The 22,045-nt window shown below is 42.4% G+C and overlaps 1 protein-coding gene across 3 annotated transcripts in view; it reads left to right on the forward strand.

The window, feature by feature from the left end:
• The window catches only part of MPPED2 (metallophosphoesterase domain containing 2), a 313,479-nt gene extending 292,793 nt beyond the window's left edge, over positions 1-20,686 (forward strand). For all 3 annotated transcript variants that reach the window (XM_073604524.1, XM_073604523.1, XM_073604525.1), the window contains exons 6-7: positions 11,204-11,317; positions 19,350-20,686. In XM_073604524.1, coding sequence (XP_073460625.1) covers positions 11,204-11,317; positions 19,350-19,468 — 233 coding nt within the window. In that variant the 3' untranslated portion in view covers positions 19,469-20,686. The remainder of the gene's footprint in view (positions 1-11,203; positions 11,318-19,349) is intronic.
• Positions 20,687-22,045: the final 1,359 nt, after the last annotated feature.

The raw sequence follows: 22,045 nt of genomic DNA on the forward strand, positions 1-22,045 counted from the left end.
GGAGTGCAGTTTGTTCTGCACTCCTGTTATCCGTTTTCAGCAGACAGCGGGCTGAAGCCCACTGTTGGCTGACATCACAGAACTGGTCTAGGCTGTTGAAAAATCGCAACCATATGGTAGGGATCCGCACAGAACCCTGGACCGGCATCTGGCTCAGCCTAAATACGAGCCACTGGGAGCCTGGGTCAGCTGATCCCGCCCCAATGGGAAAATGTGTAAATATATACAGTATCTCACAAAAGTGAGTACACCCCCCACATTTATGTATATGTGTATTTTATTATATCTTTTCATGTGACAACACTGAAAAAATTACACTTTGCTACAATGTAAAGTAGTGAGTGTACAGCTTGTATAACAGTGTAAATTTGCTGTATAACTCAACACACAGCCATTAATGTCTAAACCACTGGCAACAAAAGTGAGTATGCAAATGAGGTGAAACCAATGTCAATGTAAAAAAGAGAGAGAGACAAATGATTCCACAGTAGCGCACTAAATGAATCTACAAAATTCCTAAATATTAACACAGTGAAATGATCAACATAAAACACTCAAAGATAATGAAAAGTGTCCATATGGCATATCCAAAAAATATATATGCTCCAACATATGCAAATCAATATGGTAATACAGTCCAACTTTAAGTTTGTTTCACCTCATTTGCATGTTTTTTGAATATTAAGTGACAGCAGAGATAGGTGTTTTTCATTAGCGTAGTGTGCACACATACAGTATCTCACAACAGTGAGTACACCCCTCACATTTTTGTAAATATTTTATTACATCTTTTCATGTGACAACACTGAAGAAATTACACTTTGCTAGAATGTAAAGTAGTGAGTGTACAGCTTGTATAACAGTGTAAACTTGCTGTCCCCTCAAAATAACTCAACACACAGCCATTAATGTCTAAACCACTGGCAGCAAAAGTGAGTACACCCCCTAAGTGAAAATGTCCAAATTGGGCCCAATTAGCCATTTTCCCTCCTCGGTGTCATGTGACTCGTTAGTGTTGCAAGGTGTCAGGTGTGAATGGGGATCAGGTGTGTTAAATTTGGTGTTATCGCTCTCACTCTCTCATACTGGTCACTGGAAGTTCAACATGGCACCTCATGGCAAAGAACTCTCTGAGGATCTGAAAAAAAGAATTGTTGCTCTACATAAAGATGGCTTAGGCTATAAGAAGATTGCCAAGATCCTGAAACTGAGCTGCAGCATGGTGGCCAAGACCATACAGCGGTTTAACAGGACAGGTTCCACTCAGAACAGGTCTCGCCATGGTCGACCAAAGAAGTTGAGTGCACGTGCTCAGTGTCATATCCAGAGGTTGCCTTTGGGAAATAGACGCATGAGTGCTGCCAGCATTGCTACAGAGATAGAAGGAGTGGGGGTCAGCCTGTCAGTGCTCATACCATATGTCGCACACTGCATTAAATTGGTCTGCATGGCTGTCATCCCAGAAGGAAGCCTCTTCTAAAGATGATGCACAAGAAAGCCCGCAAACAGTTTGCTGAAGGCAAGCAGACTAAGAAAATGGATTACAGGAACCATGTCCTATGGTCTGATGAAACTAAGAAAACTTTTTTGGTTCAGATGGTGTCAAGCGTGTGTGGCGGCAACCAGGTGAGGAGTACAAAGACAAGTGTGTCTTGCCTACAGTCAAGCATGGTGGTGTGAGTGTCATGTCTGGGGCTACATGAGTGCTGCCGACACTGGGGAGCTACAGGTCATTGAGGAAACCATGATTGCCAACATGTACTGTGACATACTGAAGCAGAGCATGATCTCCTTCCTTCGGAGGCTGGGCCACAGGGCAGTATTCCAACATGATAACGACCCCAAACACACCTCCAAGATGACCACTGCCTTGCTAAAGAAGCTGAGGGTAAAGGTGATGGACTGGCAAAGCATGTCTCCAGACCTAAACCCTATTGAGCATCTGTGGGGCATCCTCAAATGGAAGGTGGAGGAGCGCAATGTCTCTAACATCCACTGGCTCCGTGATGTCATCATGGAGGAGTGGAAGAGGACTCCAGTGGCAACCTGTGAAGCTGTCACGTACCTGGTGGCGAGCCTGACGTGTAGAGGAAGGCCTCCCATATAACTCTGGCTCAAGGGCCACTGGTAGTGGGACAGCTGGCGCTGCAGCACAGTGGAATAAGAGTGCCTAGGAAAAGTCCTGAAGTCTGTGTAGGTAATTGCCAGGAACACACAGGTGGGCAGCCAGACTGGTAGCAGACAGGTGCGCAGCTAGATCACAGGCAGGTCTCAGCAGCAGACAGACAGATCAGGTATCACAGCTGGCAGGAACGTAGTCAAGTTACAGGCAGATTTGGCAACGGGTAGGCAGATCAGGTACAAACAGCAGGCAGAAAAGTATTCAGGTCACAGGCAGGTTTGGCAACAGGTAGGCAGATCAGGTACAAACAGCAGGCAGAAGAGTAGTCAAGGAACAAGCCGAAACGGTAATCAGAAGTCAGCACAGGTAACAGGATTTCAGGTACACGCTGTAGACAAAGCAGCAACCAGCCAGTACTGAGTCTGTGTTTAAATAGGCCGTCTGGCGTCAGTTCTGATGACAGGCACGCGAGCGCGCATGCGCGTTTACTGATGCGCTGATCTGTGAACACTTTGTTGGCGCCTACGCACAGGTGTGTGCCTGAGACCATCAGCTGTATTCTGCGGACGACTTCCCTGACATTAGCTCTGGTGAACTCCATGCCCAAGAGGGTTACGGCATTGCTGGAAAATAATGGTGGCCACACAAAATATTGACACTTTGGGTCCAATTTGGACATTTTCACTTAGAGGTGTACTTACTTTTGTTGCCAGCGGTTTAGACATTAATGGCTGTGTGTTAAGTTATTTTGAGGGGACAGCAAATTTACACTGTTTACAAGCTGTAAACTCACTACTTTACATTGTAGAAAAGTGTAATTTCTTTAGTGGTGTCACATGAAAATATATAATAAAATATTTACAAAAATGTGAGGGGTGTACTCACTTTTGTGAGATACTGTATTAACAAAAGTGAGTACACTGTAAGTGAAAATGTCCAAATTGGGCCCAAAGTGTCAATATTTTGTGTTGCCACCATTATTTTCCAGCACTGCCTTAATCCTCTTGGGTACCAGAGCTTCACAGGTTGCCACTGGAGTCCTCTTCCACTCTTCCATGACAACATCACGGAGCTGGTGGATGTTAGAGACCTTGCGCTCCTCCACCTTTTGTTTGAGGATGCCCCACAGATGCCTAATAGGGTTTAGGTTTGGAGACATGCTTGGCCAGTCCATCACCTTTACCCTCAGCTTCTTTAGCAAGGCAGTGGTCGTCTTGAAGGTGTGTTTGGGGTTGTTATGTTGGAATACTGCCCTGCAGCTCAGTCTTTGAAGGGGGGATCATGCCCTTCTTCAGTATGTCACAATACATGTTGGCATTCATGGTTCCCTCAATGAACTGTAGCTCCCCAGTGCCGGCAGCACTCATGCAGCCCCAGACCATGACACTCCCACCACCATGCTTGACTGTAGGCATAGGAAAGACACACTTGTCTTTGTACTCCTCACCTGGTTGCCACCACACACGCTTGACACCATCTGCGTGAGTTATTTTGAGGGGACAGCAAATTTACACTGTTATACAAGCTGTACACTCACTACTTTCCATTGTAGCAAAGTATCATTTCTTCAGTGTTGTCACATGAAAATATATAATAAAATATTTACAAAAATGTGAGGGGTGTACTCACTTTTGTGAGATACTGTGTTTGTAAAAATATTAAAAAAAACAAAAAAGTTTAAATATTAATAGTTAATAAAATGGAAACAAACATACAAATCAGCAGGAAAATAATGGTTGAAGAGAGATGAAGACTAAATAGTTAATTAGGGCTGATTAGAGTAAATTAAGGGTTAATAAGGGGTCAAACAGAGGAACATTTTATTAAAAAAACTAACTTTTTTTTTTACTTCTTAGATTGCTTTAACAGACATCATCTGCAGATCTAAGTTCATCCATTTTTTGATCAGTAGATAAATGAACAAAAATATACAAAAGTAACAATATGTTACTTTGTATCTTTGTATAAGTGTTGTTTATAAACACTGATTCAGACTGCTTTTTTGACAGCTAGAGCTGGCGACTTCTTCTCTGAGCATACTGTAATGTCGGCTATGATTATTCACAGCTGATAATGACAGTATACTTGGAGGTAGGGTCCCAGAAGCAGGGCAGGGAGGCTGGATGTGCTTCACACGCCTTGTGTACAATGATGATTTTTTTGTTGGGCGTGTGTAGCACGTCCAAAGTCTGCAACTAGTTAAAGTACGTCCTTGTGCTGTGCTAGGTCCATTTTAATGTTAGCCATACACAGCTTGAATTTTAGCCAATTCACGCTTAATTGGCTGAAAATTGAGCCATGAGTGGCCCTGCAAGCACCACCTGGTTCGAAAAAAGTCAATTCAAAAATCAAATGAGCCAGGTAGAAAATTATCAGACAAATAATGGTTGTGTCCTATAAAGTGCAGGCACTGTTGAGGTATTTAGAGAGCTGCGGATGCTGGGTGGAGCAATCTAACGATTGTGCATGTTCAGCCCTGCGGCAATATGTGCTTCATGCTGAACATTGGGAAATCTACACGCGTTGACTTAGGCATCCCAGACATCTGAGGCTAGCGTTAGACATCCTGGAGTTTCCAACATGTGGGATAAGGATAGTTTGCTGTGTTCAGAAGCAGCTAAATGCCAGCTCTGTGCTATGACTGCATACACACTGGCTGATTAGTTGTGGCCAGAACTCAGCTGAAATGTTGACTATGGACCTATACTGTCTAGGTTCAGAGTTAGCTGGAGGCTCTTTCTGCATCTTAGATGAGCTTACATGTGAAAAGCAATGGCGCTGGCCATTGATTTGTACAAATATGATAGCGATTAGTACCACATGCAAAAACGTAGTAATCCTCGCCAGCAGCTGCCCTTGGCCACTGCTCTGTGGCTGTGTGAATGTAGCCTAATAGATCCCAAACTTGTATGGAGCTCTTTGTTTTTGTAGACCTCAGTTGTTCCTGGAGCAGAGCTTGCTACGATTTCTCTGACACCAATTTGAAAAAACCAAACTGCGGCCCAAGGGCCAGATGTGGCCCTTTGCTTGCCTTTATCCAGCCCTCGGGGCACTGTATGTCCCATTGACTCCAAAGTTAGGGCACTATTCCTACAATTGATACCAATGATGAGGACCTATTCCTCCCACTAACACCAAAGATGGGACATTATTCTTCTCACTGACACCATCAATAGGGCACTAAAAGGTAGTAAACCAGTCTTTTGTTTAGAAAGTTTGGAGACCCCTGGTCTAATAGGTGGTGAAGAATAATACAAAAAGCATAAAAAGTTCTTACTTGTCTACCTCACATGTGACACTTGTCAACTGGACATGCTGCATTATATGCGCTGCAGTATCTGAACAACCCCCTGCAGCTGTATGGTAGGTTTTAGGTAGGCAGACAAACCATAGCTCTATTTCTATGTTTTACCTGCCCCTGCCCCCCTTCACACAGTTTCCCATATGAAAGAGGCCCTAGAGTCAGCCATAGATATCTTGGCATCTACATACTGTGTATTATATAGCTAAAGGTTTGTGGACACCTGATCATCACACCTACATGACCTTGTTCCAAGCCCCTGAGCATTAAAGTGTATGTCAGGAAAAAAAAATACAAAGAAAAACATATGCTGTATATCTCTACAATACATCCACATTGTCCTGTGTTTAATTACTTTTTTAGATTCGTCAAGTACAGAAAAGTGTTGATTTGCTAGAATTGCAGCTCCTAGGTCCTGTTCTAGGCTGACAACAAGCAGAGTTTTTGAGGGATAAATACTGTTTGCCTTACCAATGTATTATATACTGTACTGTATATAAAAGATGACTGGAAAAATACCAATATGGCCCAAAACCATTAATAGAAAGGTGCCCCTTTTGTTAGAACACCCTCCACTTTTCTGAGAAGGCTTTCAATAAGATTTTGGAGTAGATGTGTGCAGAACTGAAAAATGAGTTTCGGATAGATTCCTTGTGTTACTAATTTCGTTTTGTTGATTTATGTCGTAATTCGTTCAGTTTAGTTAAATTTTGTTTTGTTTATAAATTTTCTAAGGAATTCCAAATTTTGGGCAGAGCCCCCCCACCTCAGCCCCCTACCTACTTACTAAAAAGTTTTGTTTTGCAGCACTGGGCATCTTTAAAAATTCCGCCCCCAACTGCCCATCATTTATAAATCCGCCCACAACATGTACAAATCCGCCCATCACCGGCATGAACTCGCCACGGGAGAGTGGGGCACAATCTGACAGAAAAATTTCTTCTGTCGGCTATTGTGCATAGGCGCCGTCTCGTCACAACAGCTGATCGTAAAATCAGCTGTTGTGCTGTTCCGTACGGCGCATTCGCAGTACAACCCTGGCACTTCTCGACAGAACACCAGCTCGCCTCTTGCTGCTCTCCTCTCTTTTCTCAGCTGACGTCAGCTGAGGAGTCTCAGAGCGGCGGGCCGGGCAGTCACATGAGAGCGGAGGGACAGTCTGAAATGCAGTATGTAGCTTCATATTTTTTAAAAGGCATGTACAGTGGGGCACTTAATGTAATATAAGAGGGGATTCAATAAGACACAGTTAGTTTAAAACTTGTAAGTGGAGTACGATGGAAGCGCTCTCCCAGGAGGGGCGGGGGAAGTCGGGATGATGTCACCCACCAATTGATTATGCCGGTCGTAGCATCGATGCTGCATCGTGGACACCCGAATCGCGATGAATCGATGCTACGATTATATTCAACACCCCTGATATTTATGGCCATTTGTTTAACTGAGAATAGATCTGCCTCCCAGATGTTATTTATTTAAGTGCTTAGTAAAATAGATAACACAAAATAAGTCTGCATAGAAAATATTAAGTCACGAGATCGGTAAATGGGACAGATGAATGGCTCAGTATGGCAGTGTACACAGGGAATGACTATATGAACTGGCTAAGGTAATGAGTAAGGAATATTGTATCAAAAGTTTATAAGAAAATACATAATAACAATATCAATTCTAAATAAATAAAATCTTGGATAGTTTATATACATATACTGTACTATCCAATAATTAAAGTAGAACTAAAGGCAAAACTGACCAGCTGCAGAGGGACTTGTTAACCACCATTGTCCATCTCTTGCTTTTTCTCACCTAGTTGCAGACACAAAGAGTGATGGAATTATGGGTAGAGTGCACTGGCACTGTCTACGCTTTTACATGCACAATAAAGATCCTGTGACATTGCGAGGTACGAATTTGGACACCTCGTATATAAACGCCTCACCTGCTTCATCTGCGAAATGATTCTTCTCACTTCCAGACAGGCAGTTTGCGTAGTAATTGATGTTCATTTTTATGGATTCTCTACATTAACTGTAGAACTAAGTGCCTCTTAAACTCTAAGAGCCATCAATTAGCAGTGACTTCCTTGCTAGGTCTACGTTTCAGATTTCGAGAGTTGGATATTTTTAACCTTTGCAAGTCCATTCTGTCTAACTTTTTGTTCTTAAAGGGGAAGTGTAGTCTTTTTAATTTTTATTTTTTTACATGTCCTTGTCACTTTATTTCTGAACTGGCAACATGGCAGATTTTCTTTATATAATGTAATAATACTGTATGATCTCACCAGACCCACTGGGATCCTCTTCCCACTGTTTTTAGATGATCTATTATATCAGACAGACTCAATATCAGAGGAGCCTCAATAATATGGGGAAGTTGGTGCTGCAGGTAAGTCTAATGCCACGTACACACGGGCGGACTTTTCAACCGGACTGGTCCGACGGACCAAATCCGGCGGACAATCCGACCGTGTGTGGGCTCCATCGGACCTGCAGCTCACTTTTTCGGTCAAAAATTTGACGGACTTTAGATTTGAAACATGTTTCAAATCTTTCCGACGGACTCGAGTCCGGTCGAAAAATCCACTCATCTGTATGCTAGTCCAACGGACGAAAACCCATGCTAGGGCAGCTATTGGCTACCGGCTATCAACTTCCTTATTTTAGTCCGGTCGTACGTCATCACGTACGAATCCGTCGGACTTTGGTGTGATCGTGTGTAGGCAAGTCCGTTCGTTCAAAAGTCCATCAGAAGTCCGTCAAAAGTCCGTCGAAAGTCCGTCCGAAAGTCCGTCGGACCAGTCCGGTCGAAAAGTCCGCCCGTGTGTACGCAGCATTAGATCTTCATCTCCTGGTCCCTATGAACAGAGAGGTGTTTGAACATAAATGTTTGTTTAGTCTATTTTTCCTTCCTGATTGATTCTAGTTTCATTATCATATAGTATGTTGGAGGGAGACGCCAAAGTAACACTGTTCACACTAAAGGAGTTGGGTCCAATGCAAAGACAAGGCAATTTTGGGGTGTGCATTAAAAAATTTCTGCAGGTACTACTTTTTTAGTATAGCATGTTGTGACACAAACTAGTACATCACAACTACCACTTATGACATGTCATTAATGTTCTTAGAAAAAAGGAAGTAAATAGTGCAATGTGCCGGCACTGTTCCTCCTTCTGCACCTTATGCCGCGTACACACGACCAGACTTTACGGCATACTTTGCCCGGCGGACTTTTCGACGGACTTTCCGAATAAACAGACTTGCCTACACACGATCAACCAAAGTCCGACGGATTTGTACGTGATGACGTACCACCGGACTAAAACAAGGAAGTTCATAGCCAGTAGCCAATAGCTGCCCTAGTGTCGGTTTTTGTCCGTCGGACTAGCATACAGACGAGCGGACTTTTTGACCAGACTCAAGTCCGTCGGATAGATTTGAAACATGTTTCAAACCTAAGTCCGTCAAACTTTTGAAAAAAAAATTAAATTAATTTATCTTTAAAAGGATTTAAATTTTATATGTGAATAAGTTTACTTCTTTAGGGGTTCCTGCATTCCTGTTGGAAAATACTGCTAAAAGGTATAAATCCCCACTCTTGGCACTAAAAAAAATATCCTTGCAATGGGACTACCTGGCACTGAAGGAGTTAAACACTCTAGCGGTAATATGCCAGAATGATTAACATTATTCCTTGGTAGGCTTCCTCCACACTGTGCGACCCATCCCCCAAACCCCCAAAGCCACTGCCCATCAGTCACCTTCTGACATCATTGTGTGCAATGCAGGGCCAAATGTTCTATATTGTACATGAGGACAGGGATGGTCTGCCCACAACCCATAATGTCAGAGAGGAGAGGTGAGCACCAACTGCCAGGGGAACGAGGAATGAGGCAAGTATTATAGCCTATTCCTCTACCCCTTAGACTTAAGCCTAGTACACACGGGCAAAATGTCGAGTGGCATCGGGCCAGTTCAATAGAAAATGGACGACATTTGGCCCGTGTGTATGGCAGCCAGCCTGACAGAAGCCGGCTGGTCGGCTGGCTTCTGTCGAAGGGGCATGACCGAAAAAGGTTTGTTAATCATCATTTGATCAACACTCCCAGCCAATGGTGTTCTGGCGGGGGGGGGGGGGGGGGGGGGTCACAGCACATTAGCTCAGTGGTGGAGATAGCTGTACTAACATCTCATAGTTAGTACAGTGGCTCCCCCCGAGCTATCAGTTTTTTTTGTTCAGCCCACTGGGTTGAACAAAAAAAAAACTAGTAGTGTGTACCAGGCTTTAAAGTGGAAGTTCAGCCAAAATCTAACTAAGGCTAAACCCACTCCCACCCCAATTCTAAGACTATTCTATCTATCCTGTAAAAGAAAAGATGTGTATACTTACCTGTTCTCAGGGAGCTCCAGTGCTTTCACATGATCTATACAGCTGTGGCTTCAATGAGCAGAAGAGATTGCCGACAACAGCTACAAATGCCTGTGTGCGGTGACATCACCCATAGGCTTACTATGGGGCATCCGTTGTCGGCTGTCCCTCCTCTACACTGAGGCCGGCACTGAGACCCGTTGTCGGCTGTCCCTCCTCTACACTGAAGCCGGCACTGAGACCCGATCATGTGACCAGAGCGACTTCAGAATAGGTAAGTCTTTTCTTTTACAGGGTACATAGAATAGTCTTACAATGGGGGTGGTAGTAGTGTTAAGCTTAGTTAGATTTTGACTGAACTTCCAACTTTAACAAGCATTTAACCCTTGCAGAGCAAGGAGACCCCAGTGTAACTTTTTTATTCCTGGTGTTAAGCTTTTAATGTATGTTGTATACCAAAATGCATATTGTAAAACCAAACTTTTTTTTAATTAGAAGATGTATAATTTATAATTAGAAGATTAATTTCAAATAAAATCACAACATTGATCAGATTTTTTATCATGTATGTGTTACACAAAAATGCTGGCAGTTAAACAGTGATGCAAAAGCTCCATAATGGTTCTTATGAGAGGAAGTATTTTATATTTTTTCCTTGCCCAGAAACTGCAGAAAGGTTCCACTGCCAAAAGTGTTAGCAAATCAATTGAAATTACCAATCGTGTTACGCATTAGAAGCTTTTAGTCTTTTAATGAGGATAGGTGTCAATCTTTTACAATAACCATTCAGAGTTTGCCATATTACTGCAGGAAAACCTTAAATTCCATTACATCTCAGTGACTTCCCCATTGCAGAGACTAGGTCAGCTCCCCAGAATGAAGAAGAGAGATGTCCTCTGCAGTGGGATTTGGTGTCTGAGCCCTTTAACAATAGCTTAAAGCAAAGAACATTCGGGTAAATTTATACGGTGGTGTCATAGAAACACCTCTTCTGATATTTCACCGGTAAATGAGAAAAAAAAAATGCAATTAAAAAAAAAAAAAAAGGAATGAAATGAGAGAAGAGGATAAGGGAACGGCTAAATAATTAGGTTACTGCCGGGAAGAAACTGAAAGAAACTCTCAGGAATTTAATTCTATAACCCTTACTTTTATAAATCAAACTCTGGGCAAGGAAAAAGAAAATGCTCATTACATCCAAGAGACCCCAAAAACGCAACATTCTGATGAAGGCAAAGTGAACGTTCCTTAAAAGCATTTTGCTGGCCGTTAATGGAAGGTGTGATCTTACAGATGGTATAATAAACCTATGGTAAATTATCGCTGTCTGCAAAATTAAGTAAAATGCTCACTGATTACCGAATATTAAGTGTACCTTTGTCTAATATTTTTTTTCTTTGCTCTTTTTGTGTTAGGTTTCCGGGACTGGGTTCCAAAGGAGTTGCAAAGGGTTGGGTGTGTAGAACTTCTCAATACGGTGCAAAGGAGGGTCAGGCCCAAGTTACATGTCTTTGGTGGAATCCATGAAGGTGAGCAGCACAACAAAAAATGGAATATTAGTGGGAACTTTTGAAACAAAAATTGAGTTTTGACCTTCTGAAATGATTGGCTTGCCCAGACTTTCATGGTAAATCCCAAGTGCCAAATAACTATTGGAGACTGAGATTTACGGCTGGTGTCTGACTTTGTGAGCCCTTTCTGTTATAACTTTTATATACATTAAATACATTTTTTTTATACAGTATCAAAATAATCCACAACAGTGTAATGAAATCTTTTTATCATTCATTTCAGTCTGAGCTTCTGAGAGAGATTAATGTTTTTTTGGCTTTACTTCTCCTATGGAACACAGAAGTGCAGTTTGTTCTGCAGTCCTTTGACCCGGGCTAGAGTCACATCACTCAGCCGGTCCAGGCTCGGGAAAGATCCCGACCATATGGTCAGTATCCTCCCAGAGGCCTGCATCGGCGCATGGCTCAGCCTCTCAGTGATCTGACGAGAGTCTGAGCCAGCCCCTCCTGCCCCCTCTTCAGCCCAGTGTGCTCCAGTGAGTGCTGGAGAACAGAGTAGAGAGCCGGTGACTGACAGTCCCAGCTCTGTGCTCAGAGCGGAGGGGAGAACTGAGCGATCAGCATTTTTTGATCGCTCAGTTCTCACTGCAGAGCTGGCAGGGTACAGATGCAGCATCGTATCGATGCTGCATTTACCTAGGTGAGTATAAATGTTTATTTTTTTTTAAATCCCAAACTTCTCTTTTAAAATTGAGGCGCAAACAAGATGGCTGCTTAGAAACAAAATGTCTTCATTATAATAATTTTAATCTGTGCTTTGTTTTTTTTTCCTCTACATGTACACTTAGCATTTTCCAAAAATAAATTCTGATGACTTATGATTTATGTTTGGAGAACTTGTGGCAAAAGAGGTTCCTGGAAATCTGCCTCTAGACATTTTTTTATGGGCACATCAAAGCACAAGAAATAAACATCCCCTTATGATAACTTTTTGATGAACAATGATCACAAGACAATTAACTCCATGCTTGCTGTAATCGTATTATTCTTTGATTAATCTCATGCCTTAACACAGCCTGCGTGACATACATCAATCTGTATACTTAATCTGAGATCACACTAAAATAAACAGAATGGCTTAGGCAAGCCACAGATGATGCGATTTTCTTCCCTGCAACCACAGGTTCCCTCCTGCAGAGCTATTGTGTTCTGCTGGCCCAGAGCCTTTCCTGCCGACAGAAAACAATAATTACTGTTAATACTTGTCTACCCCCAAACATATGGGGAATAATGACATACTATACATTGAATATACAAAATATAAAATTTGTGAGTTTGGTCCAGTATATCAGTACAATCCAAATGATGTGCCATTGTCTGTACGGTCAACGTTTCACCAACCATTTGGTTTCCTCAAGACCCAGACATAGAATTGATGGATTGCCTAAAACAACAAAGTATTAGTGACAAACATAACATCTTAATATGTATCATTCAGCCATATTGAATATTGAATGCTCCTACCAGCAAGACCTCGCAGTCGACTGACCAGCCCCAGCGCCTTTGGCGGGCATAGGAGTACCACCGGCAAGGAACCCAACCAAGAACTGTACACACTGGCCAGGGCAGTGGCCCTATTGTAGGGTACTGGGACGTGTTTCCAGTATTTACCTAACACATTTTTCTGCCCATTTTAAAACATTAAAAAAAGCTAAAAAAAATGGCTGAAAAACCAACAAATTACTAACTGGAAAAGTGGGGAACTGACAAACTGTCCAGGAGAACAAAGCCATTGAATATATGGATAAGAAAAAAATTAGCTACAAAAACAAAAGTTTACCAAAACAACAGACATTCACAACTATTGGACCATTTATAAATGGCTTCTGTCATGTTTTTTAAAACAAGGACCTGAACTGCAGATGCTGTGCCCAAAAAGACAAGCAGAGGATAAAGGGGTTAGTCAACAGTATTACCTGCAGGCTACTTGTAGATGACCTTTTCCCCACTACTGACCTTCCATGTATCATGCCTTATTCTGCACCATGTCTGTGTATGGAGGCGGCCATCTTGGTGGAGCAGTAGGGCTTTTCTTCTTCATATTAGAGTTTGTCCCTCTGATGACTGATATAATGTCCAAAAGGGGAATATTTAAGAAGCAGCAGAATTCACTGATCCCCAGAATGACTGAAGCAGGGGGGTGCATGCAGTGCAGATTTCTCTCTAACAATGCAGCACAGTAGTGACATGACCAAATCTCACTAAAAAGTTTGTGGAACTAGCAGTCCTAGGCAGAGCTTTGCCTTGCACATTGGAGATATACAGCTCTGAGGCGATAGGCACCCTCACATACCAAAAATGGCACTGTTGTTTTTCAGTATCAATGCAAGGCAAAGGATATCTTTTCAGGATACCTCTTATGCACATTTTTTTTTTAACAATCAGGAGTGCTTTACTGAAAAGAATAAAATGCAGTACAAAAAAAAAGAGTAAACAAAACATATGTAGAGACTTACATTATCGTGCGGATCATATACAGTATATAACTAGAGGTAAACTCTTGCTCACATAAGATTTATCATACAGTGTCCAATGCAAATACATAAACTCCATTTAGTACATTAATTAAAGATCTTGCTAGGTATTCCTATCAGGCAAGTCAATAAGCATAAGAGTAAGGAGCCGGGGGGGGGGGAGGGGGGGGCGGCAACATCCATATCAGAGGAAACATATAAAGGGAGATTTCACCCCCGGAACAGCGAGATAACAGATCAGTCCATCTCCTCCCGCCCACCACCCCGTGACCCGTCAACCATCATAGGAGCTCAAGGGCTATACTACTAATTGATCCATGGGAGCCAGACCTTGTCGAACTTCCAGGGGCAACCCCGACTAATATACGTCAGCCTATAGTGGAGCAAAGCAGTATTGATTCTGTTTTCCCAGGAGGAGAGGACCGGAGGGCCAGCAGAGGTCCATCTACTAAGGATCTCCTTTTTGGCATAATAAAAGAGGAGTGAGATTAAGATTTTACTGTGATGAGATCTGTGTTCATCCTCATGTATTCCCAATAGGGCCAGCTCAGGTGTTTTGGGAACAGACAAATCCATCCGAACATTTAAGTGATCATATACTCCCAGCCAGAACTTTGAAAATGCAGGACAATCCCAAAACATGTGAAGATACGTGCCAATCTGGGTTTGGCATCTAGGGCAATGTGGATCCCTATCAGGGTATATCTCGCCGGAGTAAAATAGACCCTATGTAGAAATTTTGTTTGTGTCAGTTTATCTCTGGCCGAGATCACCAGTTTGGGACCATGCTCCAGACAGGCCTCCCAATCCTCTCTATCCAGAGTGGGGATATCTAATTTCCAGGCATTCCACAGCCTGTCCATCTTGGGGATTTCCCTAGGCAGCAGCGTATTATATAGGGCCGAAAGAGGCTTTTTTAGATCGCTACTGGATAGCAAGTCCTCCAAAGGATCTAATTGGAGGAGAGGAGGGACAGGGAACTGTGCCCTAGTCGCGTGGCGCAGCTGAGCGTAGTGGAAAAACATCATCCCGGGAGCCCATATGCCCTTGACATAAGCGCAAAGGACATCAGTACCCCATTAGTCATAATATCTCTTAGGGTTTTGATTCCAAATCCAGCCCACAACTGAGGATCAGGGATTGTTCGGAAATGGGGCAACTGAGGATTTCCCCAAAGAGGCTGGACAGGTGCCCAACGCCCCGCAAGGGAGAAACCCCTTCCAGCCATCCTCCATACCTGAAGCGTTGCTCTAGTTGGAGCAGGCAGGTCCGTATATGCTTTTACCCCTCTGTAAACCAGATTTTGCAGATCTTGTATAGATCCTAGCCGTGCCGCCTCCACACACACCGCAGCATTAGATCGTTTCCCCTCGAACCACCAGTACGTCGTCACCAACATCGCCGCCCAGTAATAAATTCTGAAGTTGGAGAGAGCAAGCCCCCCCAACTGTGTAGGTAGTTGCAATGTGGATTTGGCTAGTCGTGGAGTAGCTCCATTCAAGATAAAAGAAATAATATGTTTGTCTAATTCCCGAAAAAAGGACGCCGGGAGCCAGATCGGACTGTTTCTGAAATCGTAAGTAAACTTGGGTAGGAGCATCATTTTTAAAATGTTTATACGTCCCAGTAAGTTAAGAGGAAGTCCGGACCATGCATGGCACCTTTCTTTAAGGAGACGGAGCAAAGGAAGCATATTTAAATTATAATATTGGGTAACATCCCTGGACACCCGAACCCCGAGGTACTTGAACTCCGATACCCACTGAAGAGGTGTACTGCCCGCCGCAACAGGAGCCCCACTATCCAAAGGAGAGAGGACCGATTTAGACCAATTTATTCGGATCCCTGATGCACTACCAAATTTGTCAAAAATAGCCAGGGCAGCCAAAAGAGACGGCCCCGCATCATTCAAATAAAGCAATGCATCGTCCGCGTATAGGGATATTTTCTCTTCAATTCTACCAATCTGCAGCCCCCTGACCTCCGAAGACTCTCTAACTAAAATCGCCAGAGGCTCCAAAGCAAGGGCAAACAAACTAGGCGACAGTGGGCACCCCTGGCGAGTGCCTCTGTGGAGTGGGAAGGGATCAGAGATCCTATCATTGGTGCCCTCGGTGCATGGTATAACAACTGTAGCCATCGGAGAAAACCAGGGCCAAAACCAAATCGCTTTAGCACTCCCCAAAGATATTCCCACTCCACAGAGTCAAACGCCTTTTCAGCATCCAAGGAGGCAATCACCCTTCCTCCACAGTTATCATGGGCAATGGACAGGTTGAGGAAGAGGCGTCTGATATTAATATCTGTCCCCTTGCCCGGCATAAAGCCAGTCTGATCAACGTGAATCAATGTCGATATAATTGACGACAAACGGGTGGCAAGGATCTTGGCCAACACTTTAGTATCCACATTAAGTAGTGAAATGGGCCTGTATGACGCGCAATCCTGAGGATCCTTACCCGATCTTATGCACATTTAACGCTTCTTGATGTACATTAGAAAATAGCAAATCTTCTTTATATTAAAGGAAAAACAGGGCCAAAGCTTTTTTGACCCAACTCCTCCTGTGGGTCGCAGGAGTGCACTTAGTTCTGCACTCCTGTGACCCGTATTCAGCTGACAATGGGCTAAAGTCCACTGTCGGCTGACATCACTCAGCTGGTCTAGACTCTGGAGAGATCCCGACTTTAACTGGTGCCCGGCCTATGGCCAAATAATGCCAGCACCGGCCTTTCCTCAATCCAGATGGACATCATATGACATCCACCCGGATATGATGTAAAAAAAATAGAAAAAATCCTGATCACTTCCCCAAAGCAGTACAATGTTACTATGGTAACATTATATTGCTCTGGTCACAGTGTGTTAAAAAAAAAAGGGAATCATAAAAAAAAAAATGTAATAAAAAAAAAAACGATAACTATTTTTTTCGTACTGTCACCAGTCAGTGTCCATGATCACCGCCACACCAGTTGTATGATGACACTATAAGAAAAATAATAAAAAGAAATAGTGTTTTTTTATTTCTTTATTGTCCAAAAAATGATGACAAAAAAATGACAACTTCAAAAAATCCGTGATGCCTCCTGCTTAATACCTTGGACTGTCTACTTTCCAAAAATGGGTCATTTGGGGGGGTATTTCTACTGTCCTGGCATTTTCTGTTTTTATTGAAAAGAAGACATAAATATCAACAGGTAATCTTTGTGTGACAGATTACAACATAACTTACACAACATCTCTTTGTACAGTGAGATATTAACAAGAATAAAGAAACATTTGCCGTATCTGAAAGTACAGGAGATAATCGTTTAAGCAATAAATGTGAAAGCTTCGGGTTTGTTACAGTATTTAAAAGAGGAGAGGTCAACCCCCCCGATTGTGTGTTTGGGGTGAGAATTTTCCTCAACAGGGTCAGAACTTAGTACAATTTGTGTAATCACTATGTGACAATACCAGTAATGAGGTTATGAGCAAGGTGGTAATTGGGGAGAGAGAGGGGGAGGAGACCGAGGAAAGATGGGAAAGGAGAGTAGAAAGAAAAAGAGAAAGTGGTGGGAAGATGGTCAGGAGGTCGCATTGAACATGAAAATGCTATGGTTCATGGGCTGGGGCCTCCGCCAGAAGGCTAAGGCTCCAGTAGGTGTTTGTCAAAGTCAGGGGGTAGAAAGTGTTCAACCCAGGGGCGCCATATTTTGAGCTGCTGAGGAATTCTGTCTAAAATCGTAGCCCTAGCTATTGTCTGTTTGGCCGCTGTAGTGAGTTGAAGGAGGAGACGTGTCTGAGATTTAGTGTACTCTATTGTGATATGATTCAGTAATGCTAAAGACGGGTCAGGGTCTATGGTACTTTGGAGTAAAGTGGAAGCCATCCGGAATATTGTCACCCAAAATTTCTGAACTATCGGGCAGGTCTACCATATATGGGCATGAGTGCCCTTCTCACCGCAGCCTTGGAAGCATACTGAGGGGTAATTTGGGAGAAGTTTAGAGATCCTAGCTGAAACTAGGTACCACCTCATGAGAACCTTATTGTTTGCTTCCTAGGCAATTATATTGTGGGATGAGATTTTTGTATTAGTCCATATATTTGACCAGTCTTCTGCATCAATGTCTATTGCTAAGTCTGTGGACCACTGTGTAGTGTAAGTTGGCAGGTTAGCTGGGGGAGAGGTTAGGTGGTTATAGAGGCAGGATATAATGCCCAGAGTACGGGGATCTGAGTTGAAAATTCCTTCAAATATGGAAAGATCGTCTAGTGAAGAGTGTGAGCCTATAATTGTGCGGACAAAGTGGGCGATCTGGAGGTATCTAAAATACTCTTTTGAGGGGAGTTCAGCTTGATTTTGCAAGGTTGAGAATGACTTCATAGAGGCTTCAGTGATGAAGTCACATATACAGTTCAGTCCAGCTCGAAGCCAGAGCTGGAATGATCCTGGTTCAGCGAGGGCTGGGTAGAATTTCGGGTGGTCCAGGAAGGAAAGCAATGGGGAGTGGGCAGACATCAATTTAAACGGACCCGTAATTTGTCCCATAATTTGAGAGAGTGCCCTGTAATGGGGTTGATTATGGGGCCACGGGTGGAGGAGGGCAAGTTAGTCACAGTGAGGGGATAAGATTCGATCGCTTCCAGGCTGACCCACAAGGGTATCTCAGCTTTTGCATGAGGGAGGGTGATCTGTCCTGGCATTTTAAGGCCTCAAAGTGTGACAGCTCTGAAAGCTGAAAATTGGCCTGGGCAGGAAGGGGGTAAAAGTGCCCAGCATCGAAGTGGTTAATGTTGGGATCCACCCATTGCCTGACCATTAGCTGGATCAGCTGTTCCCGCCCCTTCCATAGCCCAGCGCTCCAGTGAGTTCTGGAGGGGCAGAGCAGAGAGCCGGTGACTGATAGTCTCTGGCTCTCTGCTCATTGAAGACCGAGACCTGAGTGATCAGCGGTCTGTGATCGCTCAGTTTTTGGTCTTAGAGGCGTCAGGGGACAGATGCAACATCACACCGATCCTGCATCCACCCAGGTGGGGTATGTATGTTTGTTATTTTAAAACACCATACTTCTCTTTTAAATTCAGGTCTACTTTTAGAACAAAAGCGGCATTGCTGTAAAATATATAAAGTACATTTTTGTGCATATTTACAGCACATTGATTTAATAGATTTGCAGCTAGTAAATAGTAAATAAATGACTTTTGAGTCAGTCAACATTCACTTTGCATTTACCTTGATTAGCAAGCTAGAAATTTTGCAAACACATTTTGTACAATTTGGTATTCAGCCTTTAAGACTGCCCAGCTACAGGAAGGTAAACTACTAGAGTTAATGGTTATTTCTGAGCTTCTTAGGATTGCCTGTTGTGTTTATAAGAACCTACAAAGCAAGCAGCTTACCTTGTCCAAAGAGGATTATGGCCCACTGCATTTTCATGTTGGAGCTTATAGTAAACAGTCGTAGAATTTGTGATTGTTGTACAACATTTGTATATATTACAACACCTATAACATTTTTTTTTCTCCTGAAGGTTACGGAATTATGACTGATGGCTACACAACTTACATCAATGCATCAACGTGTACAGTCAGCTTTCAACCAACCAATCCTCCAATTATTTTTGACCTTCCTAATCCCCAAGGATCATGAAGACCCTGAACACATCTGTATCCGTGGGTCTATAAACTGCCTTTTTTTTTTTTTCGTTTTAATAATAACTGTCTTGCTCTTTTTATCTATTTCCAAGTTTTGCATTTGCGTTCTGCTGGAACTGGTACAAAGAAAACAAACCATACCTTTAAAAAGGAAAGAAAAAGTTAATGCTTTTAAAAACATCTTTTAATTTATCTGTTTCTCTTGTGTCCGAAGAAAGCTATTGTAAAATGTACATATCCCAGGAGGGTCGGTTCATAACATTATTATAAAATTTTTAAAAAGTTAACAAAAAAAAAGTAAGCTATTCATTTTGTAAACCACCGGGATTTGCACAACGTAATATTATTTTAATAATTGTGTCTGTATTTTTTTTTTTTTTTACCGTTATTGAATTGTGTGCTTTTTCTATCACCTCAAAGTCTTTCCAGTGCTTTTATGTCCATTTTATTTTTATAATTTCTTCTTTTTTTTTATTTTTTATTTTTAGCTCTGATTACTTTTTTTTTGTACGAATAATTCAGTCCATGACCTGTTGTTGTCTCAGTTTGTTGTTTTATTTGTATTTTTTTGCCTGTATTTTTTATTAAATTATTTTTAATATGTATGGGGCTGAAACACCTGTAAAGACCAGGTATGCCGTACATTAAAACATGTAAATGCAGACTCCTTTTAAATATGGATTTATATACATATATATATATAAGTATTTTTTGTGTGTTATAACAAAATGTGGGATTTATTATTGGCTGTATAGGCAAATACAAAAATAAAAACTAAAAATGCTGCACGCAGCACACCTGAATTATGAAGGATGTGTTATATTTGCAAGTATCCTTACCTTCTGAGAAGAAGCGGTATTTCTGTGCGGTCGTAGGCATGTGAAGAATGAAATGAATACAATCAAGACAAGAAGGGCTGTGTTGCTCTTTTATAAGCATTCTTGAATCCCTTTACCCCTCTCCCATGTCCATTTTTTTTCTTATTTTGCACTGTGTGTAAATGCAATCTTGCTAGCACAAAAATACTGTTGCAAATAGCCCTTTTCTCCTTTACCTTTGTAAATGCTTTTTCAAGGCTTGTCCTGTTTTGTTTCCTTTTTTGCTACCTTGTTAATGGACTTTAGAAATCCAGTTGTTTCTTTTAAATTCATTGTGATATTATATATCTAGCGCCTTTATATGCAAAATAAAATTGCAAGATTTTTCAATATCGTGCACGAGTTTGTATTCTGTTTCTTAAAGCAGATCTACAGTCATAAATAACAAGGTAACAATGAATAGCCAATTAAAATATAAAATAACCAGTTTTTGCTGCAATATTCAGCTTAAATCCAGAGATTTGCCCCACAGTATCTTTTTTTCTGCTGCTAGATGTCCTCAGTCTGTTTGTCAGCACCATTCAACCAACTTCTTCTGAGCCCTGGTCTTCCTGAGCCCGTCGTAGCCTGTGAATGGAGAGTGAAAGGAGAAGCAGCACAGTGATGAGCTCATCTCTCTGTCACTCCGCTTTCTCTTCCTATCAGCATGCTTCTTGTCAGCACATGGATAGATTGACTCCATGTACTGGTTCTTCCTCTCACACTCCAGCTCTGCTGCACAGGGACTGCAAGAGGCCAACGCCAATGTGGAATTCTGGAAATGTGATTTAATAATGAGTACAGAGCTGCATTCATTTTTGAGTTCTAGAGTTCACTTTAAGCTTCATCAAGCAAGTGACACGGAAGCTGCTATAACGTTAGGAACCTTCTGATTCTTTCCAGTAAGATTAGCCAGTGGTTCAGTCCAAACCTAGGTTGGGATTGGATCCCCAAACATTTGTCCATTAGGCCCCCTGTTGGCAGATGAAATGTATGTATAGATGCGGTCTTTTAGGCTGCATTCACACTATGCTGCTATGTACACGTAAGCAGAATTGCGCATTTCTGCCCGCATTTTCAGAAAGATTCAGCAAAATTTGTTCCAAGCTCGCCTGGCTCATTGTCAAAATTTGGCATCTGATCTTCTTTGGTGTGTTTGACCCAAATGTGCGAGGTGCAGAAATACACCTAAAAAAAAAACTCATGCAAGCGGAAATGCGTATGCATACGAAGCATAAATGGGGTCTTAGGACTTCAGTAGATGGGCAATTGCAATGTGCTTTCATGTGCATTCAGCTTGTGTTTAAGATGTTTCTGTGATCATTTCTAGTTCCTTCAATGCAGGTGCTCCTGACCTGCATTTGACTACTTTTTAGCCTGAAAGTTGCTTCAAGCTGCTTTTGTATTCCCACTGACTTGTATGGGGAGAAAAGTAGGTCTTGTGCAACCAAAAGTACACATACATACCTCAAGGACTCCAGTTTTAGATTTCCTGCCACCACAGTATTTCTCATTGCCTACCTCCTTTAAGCAGCCGAGGAGGTTTAACGCTTAGTGGTTTTCCCGGCATGGGCAAAGCACTACAAATAATGCAGGAACCCCAAAACTGATTATTTTTGATTTTGCAGTTAGTAAGTATACTGCAAGGATTGTAGAAGCCAGCTGGTTGATCCTGTAGGAGCAGAGGGTCTCCACATATATCCCCTAATGCCCTT

Source organism: Aquarana catesbeiana, linkage group LG11, assembly GCF_042186555.1.
Source record: "Aquarana catesbeiana isolate 2022-GZ linkage group LG11, ASM4218655v1, whole genome shotgun sequence".
NCBI lineage: Eukaryota > Metazoa > Chordata > Amphibia > Anura > Ranidae > Aquarana > Aquarana catesbeiana.